Here is a 24,465-nt window from a genome sequence, read left to right as displayed (position 1 = left end):
CCTGTGAAGAAAGTGAATAAGGAAATATTTACTACTTTATATAAGAACAACCAGGGTTCACCCAATGAAATTAATATTCAGTATGTTTAAAATAAACAGAAGGAAATGTTTCAGTGTCAACCTGTGGAATTCATTGCCAGGGGAGACCGTGAAGACTAACAGTATAACAGGGTTCAAAAAAGAATTAGGTAAGTTCATGGTGGATAGGTCCATCAATGGCTTTTAGCCAAGATGGTCAGGGATGCCAGAAGCTGGGAGTGGATGACAGAGGATGTATCTCTTGATGATTACATGTTCTGTTTGTTCCCTCTCAAGCACCTAGCATTGGCCACTGTCAAAAGATAGGATACTGGGTTAGATGAACCATTGGTCTGACCCAGTATGTCTGTTTTTATGGCACACCAAATTCCAGCATTTCTGTGCAAAACCTGACACACAGAATACCATATCTGCTTTTCTGTAACAATATAGGAGTGAAACTTAGATACATATTTACCAATTCCTTTAATTGCCTTCCGAACAGTTTCAGCGTCCTTGGATGCATTGAAACCTGTATAATCTCGAATGGTTCCTCTGCTTCCAACCTAGAGATCAAAACAACATTTTGAGATCTAACAGCAACAAAAATCCCCAAAGAGTTTTAGGTTCGAAGTTTGACAAACTGTTTTCAGTTGCTTCATATTTTCACCATGGCAACAATAAACTAGTGTTTAAAATTTAATTGAGCTCAGCACTGGGAGTGCAGATTTCCCACATTTTAATCACAGCTCTGATATCAACTCTCTCACTGGCCTTATGCAACCTTGCCTCAGTTTCCCCATCCATAAAATGAGGAGATGGCTCCAGAGGTCCCCAGTTCAAAAAGGATAACGCAAGCTGTGGCAGCTCAAAAAGCCCAGATGCTGTAGCTGGAGCCTGTAACATCTCATATCCTCTGGGGATATGATAATACATACTCACCAGTGGGTTATATATGCACAATGATTTATTAAACCATGGTGACGTGTTTTTTCAAACTTATTTCTGTAGCAAAAGACACTCATTTTTGGCAGATTCACCAGCAAGGCTGGTGCCAATATATCTCCTGTTCACAGGCTTTTTGAAGCATTCATCGTCTTGATTAGTGATGCGGAGATTTGTTGCCCCCTATCCCCCCCTGCTTTTTTTATTATATTAATTAATTAATTATTAAAGAGAGAAAATTCCATGCCAGGATAACCCTTTTTGTATTAAATTGAAGGAAAGCTCTAGCATTGACACACAGGGGAAATGGCGACTGCACAGGCTTGAAATTCTAAATATTGAAATAACTTTCAGTGAGGCCTCTGGGCATGACTGGAATATAAATTTCAAACAAAAACAAAAATAATCAGATTATAGCAAAGCAAGTTACTTTAATCTCAATCATAATTACATTGCTTTCCCCACAAAACACCAATGTGCCGGAGGGAAGACGATCATTTTTAAAGCAAGCAAAATTAGGTTTGGGTGGTAACAGGGAAAAGAAATTGGATTGCATCACGTTGCTGAATACAATTTATGGTTAAATAGATCTAATTCACACTGGACACTAGCTACATTGATCAAAAGCCTGGATTTTTTTTTAACAAAGAGCTTCTACATTGTTAGAAAAAGGTACAAACACTGCTTTTTATAAGCCAAAATCCTCTTTCCCCACTACACCCAAATTGTGCAGAATATCAGCGAAAAATGTATCTGAAGTAAAAGGGTTATTGACTCATTGGTGGATGGTGCATTAGGGTAGTGGGTTAGTGGCTCACATAAAATGACCTAAATTCAATTGCTGGGGGATAAAAGGGAAAGTGAGTTTGATACTTTCATCTTACCTGGGATAGCCAAAATTTTTCAAAGTGGAACCTGATTTTGGATGTGTCAATTTCATGTCAATATTTTGACAGGGACCAACCTGAAACATCATAGCCTTGATTTTCAGAAGTGATGATGAGCAACCACAAATCCAGCTGAACTATGGGAGCTGCAATAGTTCATCTAATGAGATTCAGGGCCTTGGTGTATCAAACTGGGCACCCCAAAAAATTGCACCACGGCAATCAGTGGCAACTTTCAAAGATTTGTTTGCACATGTACACATCACTAACGTACCACAACACAGTACGGTTAGCAATCACTCCTCAAGAGAAGGCCAGGACGGAAACAGAAGGGGTTGCACAGGTCAGGACTCAAGTGAATCCACAGATGTTGAAAAGCTTCACCTCCCCCCCCCCACCCCACTTCTCATACTCTAGCTAGTTCCACTCAGTGCCTTAGCACAAATCTTTATATTAAAATAATTCCATTAATAGCTTGGTTTAAGCCTCAACTCTGACCTGCTTTAAAGTTACTGAAACCTGATACAAAGGACTCTATGCAGTTTAATGATCTTATTAAAGTTAAGAGCCACTGGCCACAGAAAGATTAAAAACCACGTATCATTGAACAGAGACACATTGTGAGCTTCTTTTGCAGTAGCAGTTATAGTTCTTATTTCCAAGGCTACACAGAAAGTATCACAGTTCTGGGAAACTGCACCTGTGTTTCCCCCTCATGGTCAGTAAGGGCACCTATTCGAGGCTTTGGGCTCATCGGCCCTCACCTTTCTTGGGCAGACACCTGTGTCTCTCTTCCTCCTGATCACGGTTTTTGGAGGCAAGGAATTGTGCAGCCTGCACTGTGTTCCCTAACACGTCAGACTGCCTACACAGGCCTGCGCCTGCGCTTTATAGCCACTGAGGACAAAGCAAACAGCCTAATTACCCACAGTTATAAGTTACCTCACATCCCTTTCTCTGCAAGCAGATTTATTCTTAAGGTGAAAGCATTACAGAGAACACATGAAAACAAGCACTCTGGTAGATAATCAGTCCTTCAAACTGAATCAAATTCATAACTGCCTTAGCTCTGAACAAGCACACTTATGCATAAGTTAACCTTTTCTTTATACACTTGGGGTCTTTGATCTTCAGAGACCTTGTATCAGTCAGATTGATTCTCTCCTCAGGGATAGCTTCAGAAGGTGGAGTATGGAGGTGGGACTTTGCATTCATCTCCCCCCAGGTATTTCTTAGGAAACTCACAACTTTGTCCCAAAAGTTCCTTCTCATCTGGCACACTGTATGAAATAGTCTTCTAAAGCTCATAACACTTCCCAGGGTTTACACTGGCCACATCTCCCTCCTAGAGAGAGTGAGTTACACATTCCCACAACAATACATTAACTTTGCATTTAAAATACAGTGGACTCCAAAGCTATTTAAACTTAATTCAATAAGATCTCCCAAAGATATTGCAAGAAATTGCCATACCTGTTACAGACCTCTCATGTCAATTACAAGGAGGTAAATGAAAAGTGCTACACTGTCGATTTTAATTACCATTAGAAATACAAACCAAACGTATTTACTAACTGGATGTTACAAACTCAATGAAAAATTTTAATTTTCAAGCTTTCAGGTGGGCATGGCAAACAATGACAAATAAAAATCCCACAAGATGCTGCTCCGCGAAGTTTTCACTCTGTTTTTACAGTGTATATTGTTACATATCGAGACAGTTTTACTTACCTTCAAATCATCTCTTTTCTCCCCAGATTGACACTGATGTGATTTCCTTCCCCCTGCCCCCCACTGAGCTGTATGGACAGTTTGATTTTGCTTTTCCTGAAGTGTTTAACATTGTTTTCATAGACACTTGATTTTGTCTTTACTAACTGAATGGAGTGTAATCATCACCCTGTATTAGGAAACTTTGCAAGCTGAACACTTTTGAAGTTGGCTCCCCTCCCCCCCCCCCCTCACCAGTAAAACATTTGGGCGGGGTTATGATTAATCAAGTGCTGCTATACTTAAAGGATTGCTATATATAATTATCGAATTAAAGACAAAAAAGCGTTAACGTTAGTTTAGATACAGATCTGAAGGTGAAACTTCCTCATGAAAGTAATAGCAGTAAGCTTCCCTGTATAGGCTGTTTGGCAACTCCTGGAGTATTGTTTAATACCAGGATATGGTGCAACATTATTGTACAACTACTGCCTTCATCACAGACTCCTTCGCTACACCTCGTTCCCACAAAAGTTAATAGCACTTCTTGGTGAACATATGTCAAACACAAGCAAGTTATTCCCCAGCTACTAATGTATATCTTGTGAATTATTGCCTGCTGACAAAAATACTGTCCAGTGTGGCTACCTTAATGAAATACATAAACAGGGAAGATTTACTTTGAAACAACAGCAGTGGTAAGATTCAGTCTCAGACTCTGACACGGAATAACCTCTGGGTCCCAATAGGACACCCCTATCATTGTTTTTGTAGTTCAATATGGGATAATCTGAACATGATCTTCCTTCCTAGAATATCCAATAAGGCAGTACACAGAGCTCCAGTGGTTAACATTGAACTGTAGAGTCCCAGAGTGATTATTAATTTGTATTAACAAGATTGAAATTAACACTAATTACTCAGATCACATTATTTTTTTTTTATTAGAAGCAACATGACAAGTAGGGTAATTTAATATGTATTTAGCACCCAAACATATTTAGGGTATGCAAGGAGAAGTTTATTAACTCTTGCAGCTCTGGAAACCTAGATCTTCTCCTCAGCAACAGAACACTTAAAACCCTGGCAGCAGTGCCAGCTCCCTTGCACTACTCCAACAGCGTTCCTCAACCCTGTCCCTGACCCAAAAGGACACACGGTTGGAGACTGAGCGCAGTCTCCCTGCCCACTCTACCCTAGGGGGTCTCTGCCGAGATTGTCAAGCATTGTGCATTTTCACTGGTAGCCAGCCTGAGATTAGGCACATATTTTAACTACCTAAACCTGGTAATTGACAACATTACCTGATCCATGTTTTCAGAAAAGAAGGGTCAAATACTGTCTGATAGGTGACATTTGGTAACTTAGTCCACGAAACACTTCTTTGGATTTAAGTCTTAAAGAACTTAAAGATTTCTCAAGCGCTTGTAGCTAAACAACTCATCCTTCTTAGACTGAAGAGCAGACTGCGTCCAGGGAGAGAAGCTTGGCACAGCCACTTGGCTGACTGGACCACTAAAGAGCAGGTGACGTTTTGGGGCAGAGGAACCTCAGACAAAAAGTGAAAAGCTTTGGTCTAACTTTTAAAAAAATGTTTGACTAACTCCTAGCAGAAGGAAACTGAGGTGTTGCTCTCCTCTCCGTCTTCCCCCCGCCCCCATTCTCTCTTTATTGGGGGCTGGTGGGTGCAGCAGAGGGGGATTCAATAAAATTGAAATCCAAATATAACTAGCAGTCAGTTTAAACATAGAAAAATATTGCTAAGAAGTGACAGATTCAGTAGAGGTAAACTGAATGGGAGATAAAAGTAAGCGTACTAAAGCCACTGCATACAGTGGGCACAAAGGGCCAATTCTCTCCCATGTAAGCTCACCACAGTCAATTAATTTGGCCCAACATGTATACACATTGATTCACTAAGCAGGAAACAGACATTTGTCAGCCATCTCCATTTCTGCCAGCATATGTTTATGCTTTGAAGAAAGCATGGCCTTGTGTATGAAGACGACACTGGACTGGGATTCAGGTGGTCTGTTTTTAATTGCCATCTGCCCCAAGCTTCCTGTGAGGACCTGGCCAAGTCACTTAGCTCCTCTGTGCTTCAATTCCCTCCATCAGTGTTTCCCAAACTGTGTTCCGCGGAACACTGGTGTTCTGCACAACGTGAATAGGTAGTTCCATGAAAGAATCTAGCATTTAATTTTGACTCTTGCACTTGATTTCTGTACTACTTTATACGTGCTTCCAGTTAGAAATTGTTCAAGTTATTTTAAATTTGTATTTTTGCTTTGTTTTATAAAATAAAATATATTTGAGCATAAATAACGCAATTTTTTAATTTGAAAACCGAACAACTACAAAATATTATAATTCCGTAATAGGCTAAAAAGTGTTCTGTGGCCAAAAAAGTTTGGGAAATGCTGCTCTACATCTGTAAAAATGGCAATACCAACACAGTCCCTCTCCCCCATTTTTTGGTGCTCTCTCACAATTGGTATGGAAGCTGGCAACTTTCCTCACCAGCCAGATGAATTATCAGCCACACCCAGATTAGTCTTCAGCCTTTACCTCCGGCCTCCATTTGTTGTCTAAACAATCAAGCTCACAAAACAAACAAAACTTCCAGTGGGGGCTCCCTACCCAGCCACAACTCCCAAGGCTTTCTACCAGGAGTTTCTTTCCTCCAGGGTCTATCACAGGAGACTGTCCCTTCCTGTAGTCCAGCTCCAGCTCCACACACACACCCCCCTTCGAGGCAACACTTAGCCAGTTCAATTATGTTGACTAATTTAGACTGTAAAATCTGTGGCTGGGACTTTGTACAGAGCCTAGCATTATGGGCCCCTAGTCTCAGCTGCAGTCTGTAGGCACTGTTGTAATACAACTAATAAAATGAAGAACTAGAAAATGTCATCTAATGGCAGTCTGCTGAAAGAGCACTGGATTGAGGATATTTCAGTTCCTCCCACTGAAAGGTTACTATAAGGCAGTGCGAGTGAAAAATCTTGGGAAGAAACTGGACAAGCTTTGAAAAAAAAAAAAAAAAATGCACTGATCAGCTACATAAGACAGGAAATCCATAACCAGAATCCTATTTCATTTCCTTGCCCTGCTTGTATTTAAGTTCTTTAAATGAGGAAACAGGGCTATATCCTTGTGGGTGTGGAGAAAAAAAGCAAACAGGCTATGACCTCAGTCTTTCAGGAATGTTGACTTAGTTACATCATTTAAAAAAAATGTCCTGATTCTGCACTCCTATCTGTTCCACTGTTCTGGACATGTCTGGGCTCAAAGCATTGACAGAAATAATAAGTATACATGGCTAGCACTTTCCTGAGATTGTTCCCACCAACACTGCATTGCCAGTAGAGTGGTGCACTGTATATACAGTTATCCCGAAGACAAAGTCTCTGCTATTTTTGGCACACATTCACTTTATTGAGATAACCCTCTGCTTGTCCTGAGGAAGTGTAGTTGAATGCAGGTCGAAACTAAATCACGGGAAGTAACCAAAAGGGCACTGATCTTGCATCCCATACCCAGGCATGACTTCCTTTGGCTTTGGTGGGACTTCTGCCTTGCATGTGGACTGCAGTGCTGAGCCAAGTTTCTCTTCCTTATCCCTTCCTGTCCCACAACAAAACAAAAACAAGAAAGCCATCTGCCTACAAGCAGATTAAGCACCCCAAATCAATCAGATTCTGGATATGAATACCTATGAATGATAATGATAAAAACAGGATTTTAAAAAGCATTTAAGTGAGTTAGGAGCAGAAGTCCCATTGCAGATGAAGAGGTGTGATTTCAGCATGTGTAGACATACCTGAGCTAGCTTAATGTCTCGCTAGTTTGGGTTCCAACAGAAGTGAAGCCATAGCAGTGTCAGCTGCGGCTCAAGTACAAGCCTGCCAGAGACGTGACTAGCTCATGCTGCTATTCGTAGCCTCTGACTGCAGTGTGGATGTACCTTTAGGTGCTTTAAGGTCTCCTCTACAGAGAGAATGATACTCATGGAAAATAAAAACCACCCAATTAAAACCAATTCAAAAGAGTTGCTGTATTACATTAAAGGTAAGGGTTGTAGGATCTCCTAAGATTTCACTAATTTTTTAGAAAATAAACTGTGATAATGTTTACCAGTATACTATGATGTCCCAGAAATTTAGACGTGAGAGAAAACGGTGATAAAATAAATTAAGTCCATTTTGTAATTCAATACCCATTTTTTAAAATTGTTTGCTCATTTACTTGGCAAGGTATCTCCCAGTTCTGTGTGAATTAGCAAAAAAAATCTGCTCTTCACAGTGCCAGTGCATAGGTGGATTGCTGCACCCACATGGAGTCACTGAGTTCTGTGGGGGTGCAATGGTACCCATGTGCTATCAATTGCAGGGAGAGTGCCTAATCATGCAGAATAGATGTCCAGACTAGAGGAGGCATTGAGTGCAGCGCTTTTCACAGTGAGACAAGTTCAGGTTGAATTTGTCATTTAATTTCAAGAGTTCCAATTATTTTTGCTACCAAAATTTCTTGAGTTTTATATCTTTCACTAGTTTATCCAGGCCAAAAAAAAAAAAAAAAATCCAAATATTCTTGTTTATTTCTAAAGTTTAATCACATAAGCTACTGCTGTAGACTGTGAATGTGTCAGTCCAGCCTGCTACAGTAATAAACCTTTTAAAAAAATCTCACTAAATCATCCCACCTTCAGCATTTTGAGAGCAGGTGGGAAAGTTACTCTACAACCAGCTACTATCTTTACAGCCTTGGTAGTTATTTGGTCAATTTGCATGGCTGGCTAAGACATCCAGAGCTGGAAAACAGTCTAATTGTCCTTTTTAGGTGAAGATGCGAGAATCCCCAAAACACTGAGACTCAGGTCAGGTCTGGTCTGGTCTACACTGGTCTAACTACATTGCTCAGGGGTGTGAAAAATCCACACCCCTGAGCAACAAAGTTATACCGACCTAACTGCCTGTTTAAAGTGTGCTATGTTGACAGGAGTGCTTCTCCATTGCTACTACCTCTCAGGGAGGTGGAGTAACTACACTCTCCTCTGTTGGTGTAGCAGTGCCTTCATTTAAGTGCTCCAGCTGTGCTAATGCAGCATTTTAAGTGTAGACCTTCCCTCAGAGACAGGACACTGGACACCAGGCTGACCCAGTATGGCAATTCCTGTGTTCAAGTTTCATAAGCGTCTGATGTTCTACAAATCTCAATTTATTTTAATAAAGAGAAAGATAGGCTGAAAAACTGTAGCCAAGTATGGAATCTACAATCTGTTTTTTCCAGCAACCGGGGCGGGGGGGGGGGGGGGGGGGGGGAATGGTGGTGGTATATGGTAAACCAGAAAGGTAGCCACACTCATTAAGACAGTCACTAACCACCTGGGTTAGTGTGAATGGGACAGATGAAGCCACACCTTGAAAAGTGACTATTTTACAAGTAACCGACTCGTGCCTCAAATACCATTTCCTCACAGTTGAAGATTTGCCAAAGTTCTGATACAGCAAAACTGAGAATTTGTGGGGTATTGCAAAACTGTCAGAGTAAAACAAAATAGTTTTGAAACACTGAATTAGCACCACAGGCTAACAGATGTCAACTGAAGAGATCCAAGAGTACTTCACATTAGACAGTGTTAGGTCTTATGAAAAATACAAGGATCAAAGTATGACAGTAACATTTCCTTTCCTTCTCCAGCCAGAAAACCCCCATCTTTTAATGAATGCATGAAATAGGCCAAATCTCAAATATTCATACTTCAGATGAAATCACTTGAGGCCTCATGCTTTCCTTGCACAGTAAATACTCTACCACCCCCTAAATCAAACATTAGTCCTTTACATCTTAAGATCTTCCCCCCTCAGCAACCTTCTCCCTTATTTCATATGCATTATTCCCTTCATTCAAAGGTTATACTTATTATTTAGAAGGTCTCCATCCTAGTCAAGAAGGATGTTTGAAAAGCAAATCATCAACATGGTGATTTACAGCTGCAACAAAATGCGTTCATGTTGTAAGAACCTGCTGTTGAAAGAAACAGGAACTCCACACTCTGTGCAAGGTCGGGATCAGAGGCCAGCTAGTAAAAAGTCCCAGAAAAGGGTAGTTCCTGATTCAAGCTGAGAAGAGCGGAGAAAGGAGAACTGACCTGGCTGCAGCGGTGTTAAGAACTGGTGAGAGACAAGAGAGACTGAATAGAAAGTAGCTGAGGGTCACTGGGTTTAGAGAGTTAAGCAAGGAGGAGCTCTGAACCTGACCTGACCTAGAGACTTCTAGGGCTAGGGACATCTAAGGCTTCTAGCAGTTTATCCTTGAGATCTCACAGCTGTTTATCATCCCAGCTGGGCTAAGAAACCACAACAGTTAGCACCCCTTCTCCAAAATAATATGCTTTCACACCACTTTCCAGTGAACAGGATGAAGTCCAATGAGCTTCATTCAACCTATTTTGAACTGTGGGGAAAGCAATCAGGGGTCCTGGAAGAACTAACATCCTAGAAGATTTTGTTTTTAAAATGCCTTCCCCACACCACATAATCCCATGGATACATGGTCAGAGGTGAAGTCCAGGGCAAGCACCACCAGTAACGGTGCAGTCTCCAAGATCACAACCACTCTTCCAGAAACCTCCACTGCTGAATTGCAACAGACTTGAGTGGCTCAAACTCATTCCCTTCCATGCATTCCAAGCTACATTCTGAGTCACTGCACACCTGGGACTAGTTTATTAGGTCTGGCAATATCTCCCTCCTGGGAGGACTTTCTTCCTCAAAAGAAAATTTGAATGGTGCCAGACTGATTTCCCTACAGCTGGATGGCCTCTATTTATCCACAGAACAGGTACAGCATGCACAGCGGTAGTATGAGCTTCCCTGCCCCCCCACCCATGCACTGCTAACTTGCCTCAACCCTGTCTTGGTGAGACCATCTCTGTGGGCCAGAGAACAGATTCATTTCCATGCCTATTCAACCTAAAGCCCACTTTTGGCAGCTGTAGCCCCTCAGCGTCCCTTATCCCACCAATCCTTTCCTGGCAACTGTCTCGTTTTGTTCCAGGACATGTGAAGTTGCATAGCTACTCAAGAAATCATTCATCAATGCAATGTTTTGACACTACCTTATTACAGAGCAAAATACAATGGTCATATAAAACTACTCATATTCAAAAGTTCAAAAAGAACTTAACTATTTGTAGGATAAATGGTCAACAGAAATGCAGCAGGGTGCAATACTTCATATGCTACAGGAAGCATCAGTCCATATGCTGGGTTATGAGAAGAACAAATAAATGATCAGTCTGAAAACAGATGGACAGGGAATGGGGATTTGGCTTAGTTTCATGAGAGAAAGGACTATGGGAGGTGACGGAGGGGGGAAGGGTCATGGACAAGAAAGAGGGTCTGAAGACAGACATGAAATCAGTTAGGTGTAGAGAGACTGAAAGGCTGCATCAGATGACAAGGGTAGACAAAAGGATCTACTGGCTGCTATGAAGAGACATGAAGATGGAAGTCAATTTTTACTCCACAAACAAAATACCAGTTTAACAATCTTTGGCCTCTGCAGAGTGCTAATGAGGCTTCCACGTGCAATGTGAATACCTATGTTGGAACTGGACTGCCACCTCTTTGCACAGGCCAAACTGCTGTCAAATAACTACATTTCATTACTTTCCCAAAGGTCAAGCTGTCTGAATCTGTATTTTGGTTTGGACCATCTCTCTATTAATGCTCTAGTCTAGTTATGCAATACTGAGCTAGCAGTGAATGGTTATGAGATATTAAGTCCTCTTCAGAGCTGAAGTATCTCAAAGTCAGGCAATGCTACCTCATGACCCCTGTAGGCAGGTTCATCAAATTACATAAAGCTTCAGGAAGAGAGTTTGCTTGGAATAGCCAAAATTTATGTTTTTATCAAGAGCCTACAAAAACAAAAGCGGTATAATTACAGAGGAGGAATTGTCAAAGTTGATTCATACCCAGAGCCTGAAGAGCTCCAGAAAAAGATCCTGCTCCTTTGGTGCTGGAAGCATTGTGTAACTACCCCTAATAAATAACATCTTAAGAAGACAGGCATGATCTGTCTTGTTTTAAGAACTCTTATCATATAACAACCCTTTTAAGCCATAACTTAACACTCTCCTTCTTGTTAGTTTTCTGTTTAGAGGATTTACTTCATCTACACTGCAGTGTGTAATTACTTCTTTCAAATTGTCATTGCAGAGAGTGGTATCAACCAGGTTTACTTCAATTTCTATTTAGTTCTGAATAAATGGTTAAGCACTTCTCATCCTCATTGCAGACATATTTAGAAATACTTTCCCTTAACTCAAAGGACTATCGAGTTTCTCCACCCAGCTTTCTGGCTGAAAATTTTCCTAGCTTGAAATCCACATCGAACATGCTTTTCTTTCCTGTATTGCTTTGTGTACCATTGTTTGTAGCCTTCTTCTGTGTCAATATTTACTGAAGGAGGAGTTGCTTGTTCTCTTCCCAGGACAGCTTGTTCACTGGAAACACACCTCCAGCTAGTCTCACAGACTCCAAGGCCAGAAGGGACTGTTGTGATCATCTAGTCTGACCTCCTGTATAATACAGGCCACAGAACTGCCTTAGGAATTATTTGAGAGCAGATCTTTCAGAAAAATCAAATTGCAATTTAAAAATTGTCAGTGATGAAAAATCCACCACATCCCATGGTAATCACTGGAACAATTTAATTACCCTCACAGTTAATTTATGGCTTATTTCCAATCTGATTTGGTCTTGCCTCAAGTTCCAACCATTGGACTAGTATGGCAATTATAAAATATGCTCTTCTAACACTGGCATTCATGAGACAGCTTTCAAACATAAATGGATTCGCTTATTCTACAGCAATCTTTCAGCATAGATGTGTCATTTTTGTAACCTGTTTATGTATTTATGTCTGTCTGGAGTAGGGAAACCTGCATGGATCAGAGTTCAGGTCTTTACAGTGAAGAGGACTGTAGAAGAATCTATATAAAACAGAACTCTCTAGTCTCCAAGCAGGGTTTTGTTGCATTAGATCAGTAAGGTGAATCTACCCACTGGGGCACTGTCCCACTTTGAAACATTAATACAAAGCAAAATGTTCTGTCTCAATTCTATATGCCATTAATTCAATGACATAGCACTTCCACCTCTGAGATGAAATCGCCTCTGTGGGAGTAGTTGCTCTCATGCTCAAGCCAGTAAAAATGCCTGAACACAACAGCCTCCACACATCACTGAATCCAGGTGGTCCAACTAAGGACTCAGGGCCCTTCAGAACCTGGGAAGATGAGGAAGGTTATGTGCATCTTTTAAAACTGGAGCAGGGTTGTTCCAGGACAGAATAGCAACCCAGTTGGTTCCTGTCAAGGCTAATCAGAAAGTTTCAGGTACCTGGCCTGGGGTAGATAGAGCTAAGTATTGTATGAGGTGAAAGTGTATAGTGTATGAAGTTTATAGAAATGGAGATACCTTTCCATTGTTCTTATATTCAAAGCACACAAGAAAGTAAGACTTGCTTAAGTTCACATGCGGTCAATGGAAGACTCAGGAACAGAACCTCATTCCCAATAGTCTGCACCAAACAACTCCCAGGCAGACTTCCTTTCCTGAGCTTCCTCGGCATTTATTATACACATCTATAAAGGCACAGACGGATACTTCTGTAAGGTAAACAGGGAATTCTTTCACCTCACAGCTATTTCTCGAGGGTGCTGGGTGTCATAGATCCGGAAACAAATCAAAAAGGTGAAGTGTGCATCTAGGCCAGGATTTTCAAAAATGGGGGTCCTAAATTAGGCTCCTAAATCCATATTTAGGTGCCTAGAACAACTGGCCTGTTTTTCAAAAGCAGCAAATATCCAGAAGCTCTAACTGACCTTCTAGCGATCATTAGAAGCGACAAACATCTGTGTGTTTGAAAAAGTTTGATCTTGTTTCTTTTCCACAGGGATACTCTTTTTGTGGGAGGTTTGCCTCACTTTTAGGGAGAAAAAACTTCTGGAAAGTCCTGTGATTTTTATCTTTAATAATTTTTTTTAAACTCACCCAAACTGATGCCATGATTTGATTGTTTCACTGAAAATCTGAAAAACAAATCAGATATTAATAGAAGACATGGTGCTAATTTATATTTACTGATAAAAAACAAAGTTATCAACTTTCCAATGTTTAAAAACCAACACAGCAGATTTTTTTTTTTAAAGGAACCTTTTACTGAGAGCGAAGGTAAAAGTTTATAAGGATTAAAATAAATAAACTACATTCTCTCACTCTCAGGAAACTATAAAGCTCTGCTGAGTCTTGGATCAGACTTTATTTGTGCTCTGACAGCATACACAGTACAGAGTTTTTGAGTCTGAAGACAGAACCTTACATGGATTTTTCCATTTGGCAGACACATTGTTTAAACATACTCACTCAGCTCAATGTTTTGTTTAAAAGAAATCCTCCCGCCTTCCTTGACATTATAAAAACGAAAAATCTGGAAAAAATGTCTTAACAGTTGGCAAACTCTCCTTTCTCCCTCCCCCTCTTATCAGATCTGGTTTGTGTGCTTGTCCACCACCTTCTACCTTGACTGGGATAGCCAGATTTATTAACTCTGACTTCACCTCCTCCTGCAAACTGAGTTTTCTTTGCTGAATTAGACTCAAAGTTGCTTAACTGTAGGATGAAATAAGGGTGGTCTGAATCAGTGGTCTGCTAAAGGTTTCTGCTAAAATTAAAGATCCAGGCTAGCTAATGGGTAATACTGAAAACAGTTCAGTTAGTCTCCCTTCCTATGCCACAACCAACACGAAATTACAAGGGGGGAGAGGGGGGTCTGAATCAAAACAGTCTAACCTCCATTGGCAGGAACATTTTATGATGAAAGGATGTGGACTATCTTTTGAAAAAAATTACAAATCTTGGGCTCTTTGCCCCCTTACAGCTCTACCTTTCTGAACAACCCCATCGATTACAATGGCACTTCTTACAGGAGAATTACTCATGAGTAAAGATTGCAGGACTCTGTCCTAAGTTAACTGGTTCCTCGCTCTGATAGGAGTTTTGAATTTGTTCATTGGTTTATTTATATTGCTTCAGATACACATGACTAATGCTGAAACATAACCATTTCTTTCACCACCCTTATTTCATCCTACAGTAAAATTCCATTCACACACAGGAAAGCATAACAACCTTTTCATCTTTTCTTTGGGCCTTTCTAGGTTCCTCCAAGATTCTGCATCACCCCAAGAAGAAGTTTGAGATTTTTAGGACTTAATTTTGTAGTTTAAAGATATGAAGTTGAAGTTTCTTCAAAATAAGTCTGGTCTCTATTTAGTAAAAAGACTTCATATTTTTATTTTGTATTGTTATCCAAGCCAGTAGATTTTAGCCTTATGCATCTACTGGCTGGAGTCCTTGGACCCTTTTGGTCATAAGAATAGCCATACTGGGTCAGACCAAAGGTCCATCTAGCCCAGCATCCGGTCTTCCGACAGTGGCCAATGCCAGGTGCCCCAGAGGGAATGAACAGAACAGGTAATCGTCAACTGATCCATCCCTTGTCACACATTTGTCTACTTATCTGTACTATCAAGCATCAGAAAACCAAATGACAAATGCTATCAGTTAAATTCAGTGAATCCTGCATGAAGGATCACCTCCCCTACGTAAAGTCCTGTTTTAAGCAATTTCTTTAAAAGAGCACGGTCAGGCAGCTTTTGTCCTCAATGTAGGTTTTATTTTAAAAACTGGATTAAAAAATAAGATCCACTGTTACTACAAACGTGGTCAGGAAGTGTTTCTCTTTCAGTGTTTGCAAGTCCCACATACCAAGGCTGTAAGAGCTACCCCTGAAAATGAAACTGAGTAGTCCAGTGGCTCCAAAACTACTTGTGGGTTTCGGGCCTAAATTTACAGAACACTTGTTAGTAATCTATGGACAACTGGTTGATCAAAAAGCAACAGCTGTTCCTCCTTGTTTCCATCTCCCTAATCATATTTTAAAAAAGCTACAATACATATTAAAACACTCCCTTAACATTGTTCCATGTACATAATTGCTGAGTTGCCCTTCACTTGCCAGTGGGAAGGTACGTGGCCCACAAGGGAAGATGTTAAAATATTTGAGAACCCCTGAAGGCGATCCAAGAGAGGGTTAAGGACACTCGTGCACAAACACCTGGTGAATAATTAGGTTTAATTTAGGCAGGGGTGTGGCTTGGCTTTCCAACAGACACTTCCGAAGTTCAGGAGGGCTCATCTCTCCGCTCTTGGGTGCGCAGTGACTGCCAGCTGCCCCAGATTTCACTCTTACCCATTGGCGCAAGCGGACTGGGGCGGGAAAGGGGCAGAGACCCAGACGCTCACCCCAGCTGCGGGGTAATGCGCCACACGCAGCGGGAACCGAGCGACAGGGTCTGGGGGCAGCTCTGTGGGGAAAGCGCAGCCGCTGCCCCGGTCTTCGGCAGCGCCTGACACAGCGGGGAAGCCCAGCGGCCCCTGGGGAAGCACGAGGCGGTCTCAGTTCCCCCCCGGAGACACGTACCTGGAAAGTCCCCACAAACCACTGGCGGCGAGAGCAGCTGCGAACGGCGCCCGCAGCAGCAGGCAGAGGAGCGGGCGCCGCCCAGACCCGCCCCCGCCGCAGGCCCCACCTGCCTTGCAATGGTCTTATTGGAAAACCCTCCCCACTCCTCCACCCCATCGCAGCAGCTCCCTTTCCTTCCTCCCCGGGCTGCTTCTCCACTCTTAGGGCACCTGACCTCTCCTTCTTGCGGTCCCTGGGCAGGGGGGGCGAAGCTGAACTTAAATATATTTTTACCCTTTCCAACAAAATCGAACACAGATGTGTTGAAGTGAGTCATTTCCTCCCGCCCCCCTTCTTAGATGGCCGAAGGCCAAGGCAGATTTTCTCTCTCTTCTGCATTTGTGGCTAGAACGGCTGTGAAAACACCACAGCTGGGCTGGTGACAAACTGATTGAAAGGCGGGGGTGTGCTTGCTCTGTGGAGGTTCATGGTGTGATCACTCAGAAAGAAAGTGCAGAGGGGAATGGTGGGTGCCACAGCTGGCAGCGACTGGGCTGGCTAAGAAGTCTGTTGTCACCATGGCCAGTCACAGCCCACTGTGTGATGCAAGCACCATTTGCAGATAGGAAGGCGGGGTGAGCGGGGGACGTGTGGCAGAATATTCTGCAGCTTTAAAGCTTTGGTTTTGGGAGTGGCATGTCCCAGCTACTTCAGAAAGATGCAGTGGTGGCAGGAATATGTCACCCAGGGTGTCTTGAGAAGTATTTTGTCATTTATACATTCTCAGATCTTTTGCTTATTCAAATTCAGAGGCAATCCCACCATTTGGGATTGGGTTCTCTCCTATAGAAATTGTATTTTTTAAAAATTGTACTTTTAAAGCCATGACTATATAGCTTATAAAAATTAATTTGTTCTGGGGAACTTTCTAAAATTGTAAACTTACACTCAATATTTTAAAAACGTGTGTGCCTTTGAATTAAAAAATGGCAGTAAGGGACTGTGAATTAAAGGAACCAACTCCAGTTGGGAGCCCAGAGGAAAATATTCTGGACAGTCACCAGTGGGGTTTAGTGAGGGCTGGGACAGAGACAAGGCCCCTAGTGTGGAATCAGATGCCAGCAAGACTTTATTTATCCATGGGCCCTTCCAGGAACCAGATTGGACAGCCAATGTTAGCTGTATGGAGACTTGCTGTGACAAAGGGGTCAGCTGCCTCTGCAGCACTTTGCCCCCTTGTGTTGGACCCAACAGAGGGCACAGGATTAGTGAACTGTGGCCACTGTAAGGATGAGCTAATGTGGAAAGGGGACATACACTACCCAAGTGGGACATACACACTTCCCACTAGTCCCAGCCTTGTGGACATGCATGTTAGGACAGCATGCTCTCTTATATAGTCCCCTTTATCCTAGGAAAACCACTTTTCCCACAGTGGGCTCCTAGACAACAGTGGCTGAGGAAAGACCTGACAACACAGCTACATTGTCAGGGAGCCATGGGAAGGCAGGAGATCCTGGTGCTGGCCTGGTGATACACTATGAATACCCCACACTCCTAGCCTCCTGCAGATGGCACGGGATACATGAGCTCTGGGACAGAACTCTGGATGGTCCATAGTTGGGGGAGAGGCAAACCATTTGTCCCCTCCCTGATGGTATTTACTGCCCCATCTCCCTTAATGAGCATTTCAGTGGAAGAGTGATTCGGCCCTCAGTGATGGTACTTCCCTTCCCTTTTGCCCCCTGCTTGGCCCCGGTCCCAGGTGACCCATGGGGTGACTAAGACTACCAACAGGGCCTTAACCTTGACTGGCAGTTGGTGCTGTTTGGATACCAGTCAAATGGAATGTTTGTATCTTAAGATTCCATGGCAGTTGGGAGTGACAGTTGGGCAGTATAGGACAGAGAGGGGAGACCTAGAGTCCCATTGCCTTTTCCAGGCTGATCGACTGGGCTGGAGTCTCATAGCACTGCGGGGGCTGCTGGACATTGCCTATATCCCAACAAATCCAGCATCACCAGGTTTCACACTCCCTGCTCTAGGGCACAGGACCTGTGTCAAGGTTCCTTCCCCAGTCTGAACTCTAAGGTACAGATGTGGGGACCTGCATGAAAACCTAAGCTTATTTTTACCAGCTTAGGTTAAAACTTCCCCAAGGTACAAACTATTTTACCTTTTGGCCTTGGCCTTTTTTGCTGCCACCAACAAGCATCTAACAAATATATATAACAGGGAAAGAGCCCGCTTGGAAACGTCTTTCTCCCCAAAATCCTCCCAAACCCTACACCCCCTTTCCTGGGGAAGGCTTGATAAAAATCCTCACCAATTTGCATTGGTGAACACAGACCCAAACGCTTCGATCTCAAGAACAATGAAAAAAGCAATCAGGTTCTTAAAAGAAGAATTTTAATAGAAGAAAAAGTAAAAGAATCACCTCTGTAAAATCAGGATGGTAAATACCTCACAGGGTAATCAGATTCAAAACATAGAGAATTCCTCTAGGCAAAACCTTAAGTTACAAAAAGACACAAAAACAGGAATATACATTCCATTCAGCACAGCTTATTTTCTCACCCATTTAAACAAAACAGAATCTAACACATATCTAGCTAGATTACTTACTAAGTTCTAAGACTCCATTCCTTTCTGTTCCTGGCAAAAGCATCACACAGACAGAGAGTCTTTGTTTCTCCCCCCTCCAGCTTTTGAAAGTATCTTGTCTCCTCATTGGTCATTTTGGTCAGGTGCCAGCGCGGTTATCCTAGCTTCTTAACCCTTTAAAGGTGAAAGGGTTTTTCCTCTCACCAGGAGGGATTTTAAAGGTGTTTACCCTTCCCTTTATATTTATGACACACCCCCAAATCACAGATAGGGTGAAACGCTGGCTGGGATTTCTTTCTGGAGCTCTAGGAGAAAACAGAGTTAATAAGACACGTACCTCTAAATATACTACCAAGTATATAAAGACTAACAATATTTTCCACATCTCAAGGACAATTTTAACCAGTTGATTCTGGGAAACTGTCACGGGAGAGTGCATCAGCCACTTTGTTAGAAGCTCCTGAGATATGTTGGATGTCGAAATCAAAATCTTGAAGAGCTTAACTCCACCAAATAAGTTTTTTGTTATTTCCCGTGGTGGTATGAAGCCACTGTAGCGCAGCATGGTCATTTTGCAGGTGGAAACGCCGTCCCCAAACATATGGGCGTAGCTTTTCCAGAGCGTAGACAATGGCGTAACATTCTTTTTCACTGACTGACCAGTTGCTTTCCCTCTCAGATAGCTTCTTGCTGAGAAACACTACAGGGTGGAATTCTTGATCCAGTCCTTCCTGCATTAAAACTGCTCCAACACCACGCTCGGATGCATCTGTGGTTACTAGGAACGGTTTGTCAAGGTCTGGGGCCCTTAGTACAGTGTCAGACATGAGTGTCACTTTTAGCTGGTTAAAGGCCTTCTGACACTCTTCGGTCCACTGAACAGCATTTGGCTGTTTCTTTTTGGTTAGGTCTGTCAGTGGGGCGGCAATTTGGCTGTATTGCGTTACAAATCGTCTGTAATAACCGGCCAAGCCAAAGAAGGATTGAACCTGTTTCTCTGACTTTGGGACAGGCCACTTTTGGATAGCATCCACTTTGGCCTGCAGGGGGTTGATAGTTCCTTGACCCACCTGGTGTCCAAGGTAAGTCACTCGGTTTAGGCCTATTTGACACTTCTTAGCCTTAACAGTTAGTCCTGCCTCCCTTATGCGCTCGAAGATTTTTTGTAGATGTTCCAGGTGTTCTGCCCAGGAATCCGAAAATATGGCCACATCGTCAAGGTAGGCGACTGCATATTCTCCTAATCCCGCTAGGAGACCATCTACAAGTCTTTGAAAGGTGGCGGGTGCATTCCGCAGCCCGAAAGGGAGTACATTAAATTCATACAGCCTGACATGGGTGGTGAAGGCTGACCTTTCCTTGGCGGATTCATCTAGCAGTACCTGCCAGTACCCCTTGGTTAAGTCCAAGGTAGAGATGAACTGGTCCCATCCCAGTTTCTCTAATAGTTCATCTGTGTGTGCCATTGGATAGTTGTCTGGGTGAGTTACAGCATTTAGTTTATGGTAGTCCATGCAAAAACGTATCTCCCCATCTGGTTTGGGAACTAGAACCACTGGAGATGCCCATGCACTTCCAGAGGGGCGGATTACACCCATCTGTAACATATCCTGGATCTCCCGTTCTATAGCAGTTTTAGCTTGAGGAGACACCAGTAAGGTCGGACTTTAATTGGGTGAGCATTACCTGTGTCAATGGAGTGGTATGCCCATTCAGTCAGTCCTGGGGTGGCTGAGAACATCAGCGCGTAGCTATTGCACAGCTCCTTGATCTGCTGTCGCTGCATACGCCCAAAGGTCATGGAGAGGTTCACCTCTTCCACACCACCAGCACTTTTCCCATCGTAGTAGACACCTTCAGGCCACTCAGCGTCATCTCCTCCCTGGGCTGTAAACTGACAAACCTTTAATTCTCTGGAATAAAAGGGCTTTAGAGAATTAATATGGTACACTTTAGGCTTTCGGTTTGAGGTGGGGAATGCTATGAGATAATTAACATCTCCCAGGCGTTCCTGGACCATGAATGGCCCTTCCCACGATGCTTCCATCTTATGGGCCTGGACCGCCTTTAAGACATGACCTCGTCCCCTGCTTTGAAGGAACGCTCTCTGGCATGTTTATCATACCAGGCTTTTTGCTCTTTTTGAGCATCCTGTAGGTTTTCTTTAGCAGGGGCTAGAGAGGTTCGGAGGGTGTTTTGTAGGTTGGTTACAAAGTCCAGAATGTTAGTTCCTGGAGAAGGTGTAAATCCCTCCCATTGCTGCTTCACCAACTGTAATGGCCCCTTAACCTTGCGGCCATATACAAGTTCAAATGGTGAAAACCCTAAACTGGGAGGTGGTACAGCTCTGTAGGCAAAGAGCAACTGCTGCAACACTAGGTCCCAATCATTGGAGTGCTCATTTACGAATTTACATATCATGGCCCCCAAAGTTCCATTAAACTTCTCCACCATGCCATTTGTTTGATGGTGGTAAGGAGTGGCAACCAAGTGATTTACCCCATGCGCTTCCCAAAGGCTTTCCATAGTTCCTGCCAGGAAATTAGTTCCTGCATCTGTGAGGATGTCGGAGGGCCAACCTACCCTGGCAAAAATGTCTGCTAGTGCCTGGCACACACTTTTAGCCCTGGTGTTGCTTAGAGCTACTGCTTCCGGCCATTGGGTGGCAAAATCCATGAAAGTCAGTATCTACTGCTTTCCTCTGGGTGTCTTTTTTGGAAAAGGACCCAGAATATCCACAGCTACTCGCTGAAATGGAACCTCAATGATGGGGAGTGGCTGGAGAGGGAGTTTGACTTGGTCTTGGGGTTTTCCCACTCTTTGACATACCTCATAAGACCAGACATAGGTAGAAACATCCTTGCCCATTCCCTCCCAGTGGAATGACCTCCCCAAACGGTCTTTGGTCCTGTTCACCTCAGCATGGCCACTAGGATGATCGTGGGCTAAGCTCAAGAGCTTTACCCAGTACTTAGTTGGAACTACCAACTGTCTCTGAGGATGCCAGTCTTCCTGGTGTCCACCAGAAAGAGTTTCCTTGTATGAAAGTCCTCTTTCCAAAACAAACCTGGATCGATTAGAGGAGCTGAGAGGCAGTGGGTTGCTCCGTGCTGCCGTCCAAGCTCTTTGGAGGCTTTCGTCTGCTTCCTGTTCAGTCTGGAACTGTTCCCTTGATGCTGGATACATCAGTTCCTCATTGGACTGTGGACCTATGCTTGGTCCCTCTGGAAGCGATGTAGGGATGGGGCTCTTTCCATTGACTGAACCGCTCTCCGCTGGTGCACTATGTTGGGGTTCAGGCTCCGGCTGAGCCTCTTGTGTAGGGTTATCAGCTGCTGCCGGTTCAGGTTCGGTGGGGCCCTCTGGTGTTGATCTAGGTCTCTGGGACTGGATCCACTACTGCTGTTGCAGACATTGGCCCGGGGTCCGGGTCCATCACCACTGACTGGGACCTGGTAGAAGTTTCCGGAACAGAGCTAGGCGTGACGGCTTGTTTAGCCTGGCTGCAAGTGACCATTCCCACCCTCTTGGCTAGCTTCACATGATTGGCCAAGTCTTCCCCCAACAGCATGGGGCTGGGATAATCATCATAGACTGCAAAAGTCCACATTCCTGACCAGCCCTTGTACTGGACAGGCAACTTGGCTGTAGGCAAATTGAAAGAGTTGGACTTGAAGGGTTGAATTGTCACTTGGATCTCTGGGTCGATTAAATTGGGGTCCACTAAGGAAGCATGGATAGCCGACACTTGTGCTCTAGTGTCCCTCCACACGGTGACCTTCTTCCCGCCCACACTCACAGTTTCTCTCCGCTCTGAGGGTATCTGGGAGGTATCTGGGCCTGAGGACCTCTGGTGTGATTCCGGTGCAATGAACTGTAATCTGTTGGGGTTCTTGGGGCAGTTGGCCTTTACATGCCCCGGCTCGTTACATTTAAAACATTGTCCAGCTGACGGGTCACTGGGGCGAGGTGGGTTGCTGGAGAATGGTGTGGCGGGACGATAAGGTGGCTGGAGGTTTCCTTGGGGGGTAGTTGGGGCCTTGGGCTGCCCCCGGTTGTAGGGTGTGGTCTGAGGTTGGCCCTTCTGGTATCCGCTCCAACTGCGACCGGTTTTTTTTCTTCTCTGCCACCTCCACCCATTTGGCTCCAATCTCCCCTGCCTCGATTACAGTTTTAGGTTTCCCATCTAGGATGTATCTTTCTGTTTCCTCAGGAACACCCTCTAAGAACTGCTCCATTTGCATTAGGAAGGGCAAATCTTCTGGAGATTTAACACCTGCTCCTGATATCCAGGCATCTCAATGTTTCACAATGTGGTAGGCATGTCGGGTGAATGACACATCTGGTTTCCACCTTAGGGCTCTAAATCGCCCAATGGGAATACTCGGGTGTTAGCCCCATTCTGACTCTCGCCTTGGTTTTAAAGAGTTCATACTGGTTTATGTGTTCCTTAGGCATTTCAGCCGCCACCTCAGCTAAGGGTCCACTGAGCTGCGGCCTCAGCTCTACCATGTATTGGTCTGTAGAGATGCTGTACCCAAGGCAGGCCCTTTTGAAGTTTTCTAAAAAGGCCTTGGTATCATCGCCTGCCTTGTAGGTGGGGAACTTTCTTGGATGGGAAGTGGTACCTGGAGAAGGATTGCTAGGGTTTATTGGTATATTCTGCTGAGCCTTTGCCTTCTCCATCTCCAGTGCATGCTTCCTCTTTTTCCTTCTCCTCCAGTTCTTTTTCCCTTGCCTCCATTTCTTTTTCCCTTGCCTCCATAGCTCTCCTGTGGGCAGCCTCTTGGTTCTTTTCTGCTTCCATAGCTCTCCTGTGGGCAGCCTCTTCGTTTTTTTCTGCCTCTTTCGCTGCCTCTATTTCTTTGTCCTTTGCCTCCATTTATCTCCTGTGGGCAGCTTCTAGGGCTTTTTCTGCCTCCAGTCTGGCTAACTCCAATTTGTATTGTGTCTTGGTTTCTGTCATCTTTGCCTCTCTGTTTTTAACTAACTTTACACCCGAGAGTTAGAAATAAAACAAACAAACAAAAAACTTGGCTTGTAAAATTTTGCTGTGCTGTAATATGATACCTATATTCTGTGATAGTGATTGTCAGCCTACAGAAAAATCCTTAAAAAAAAACCCCCAAAAAACCCCTAACACCTTTGTCTCCAGGCAAATAGACAGAAAACCCTCTAGTTGCTCTTAGGTAAAAAAAAAAACAAAACTTCTTCAGGTCTGTGAAGACTTATGAATTTCCCTGCAGGAGGTTAACTACCCTGCCTTTAGGTAGAGAAAACTCCAGCTCACAAAAGACAATTCCCTTTTGTCTCTGCTCTGGCTCCCAAGCAGAGACAAAAAAAACCCACACCTCTAACTGCTTTCAGCCGAAAACCTGCTTTCCAGCAGTCCAAAGGAAAAAAAATTTCCTTTTTAAAATCTGTGCTTCTTGTTCAAAAAATCAAAATCCTTAAAAAAAAACCAACCAAACCCAAAAACTAACACCTTTGTCTCCAGGCAAATAGTTTGGATACCAGTCAAATGGAATGTTTGTATCTTAAGATTCCATGGCAGTTGGGAGTGACAGTTGGGCAGTACAGGACAGAGAGGGGAGACCTAGAGTGCCATTGCCTCTCCCATGCTGACCGACTGGGCTGGAGTCTCATAGCACTGCGGGGGCTGCTGGGCATTGCCTATATCCCAACAAATCCAGCATCACCAGGTTTCACACTCCCTGCTCTGGGGCACAGGACCTGTTATCCCCTCAGGACAGAAGAGGCT

At 43.6% G+C, this 24,465-nt stretch overlaps 1 protein-coding gene across 2 annotated transcripts in view; it reads right to left on the bottom strand.

Annotated features, from left to right (window-relative positions):
- Nucleotides 1-16,354, bottom strand: part of ANXA3 (annexin A3) — a 34,728-nt gene extending 18,374 nt beyond the window's left edge. The window contains exons 1-3 of one of the 2 annotated variants that reach the window (XR_006290383.1): nucleotides 16,119-16,275; nucleotides 13,628-13,665; nucleotides 497-584 (exon numbers count right to left, since the gene is read on the bottom strand). Coding sequence is in view for 1 of the 2 variants with exons in the window: in XM_027831947.3 (XP_027687748.1) it covers nucleotides 497-584; nucleotides 13,628-13,642 (103 nt within the window). In the remaining variant the exon portion in view is untranslated. Of the gene's footprint in view, nucleotides 1-496; nucleotides 585-13,627; nucleotides 13,666-16,118 lie in introns of both variants that reach the window. The other variant, XM_027831947.3, reaches the window with a different exon arrangement.
- Nucleotides 16,355-24,465: the final 8,111 nt, after the last annotated feature.

This window comes from Chelonia mydas, chromosome 4 (genome assembly GCF_015237465.2).
Source record: "Chelonia mydas isolate rCheMyd1 chromosome 4, rCheMyd1.pri.v2, whole genome shotgun sequence".
NCBI lineage: Eukaryota > Metazoa > Chordata > Testudines > Cheloniidae > Chelonia > Chelonia mydas.
This window is presented reverse-complemented; position numbering and strand designations above follow the sequence as displayed.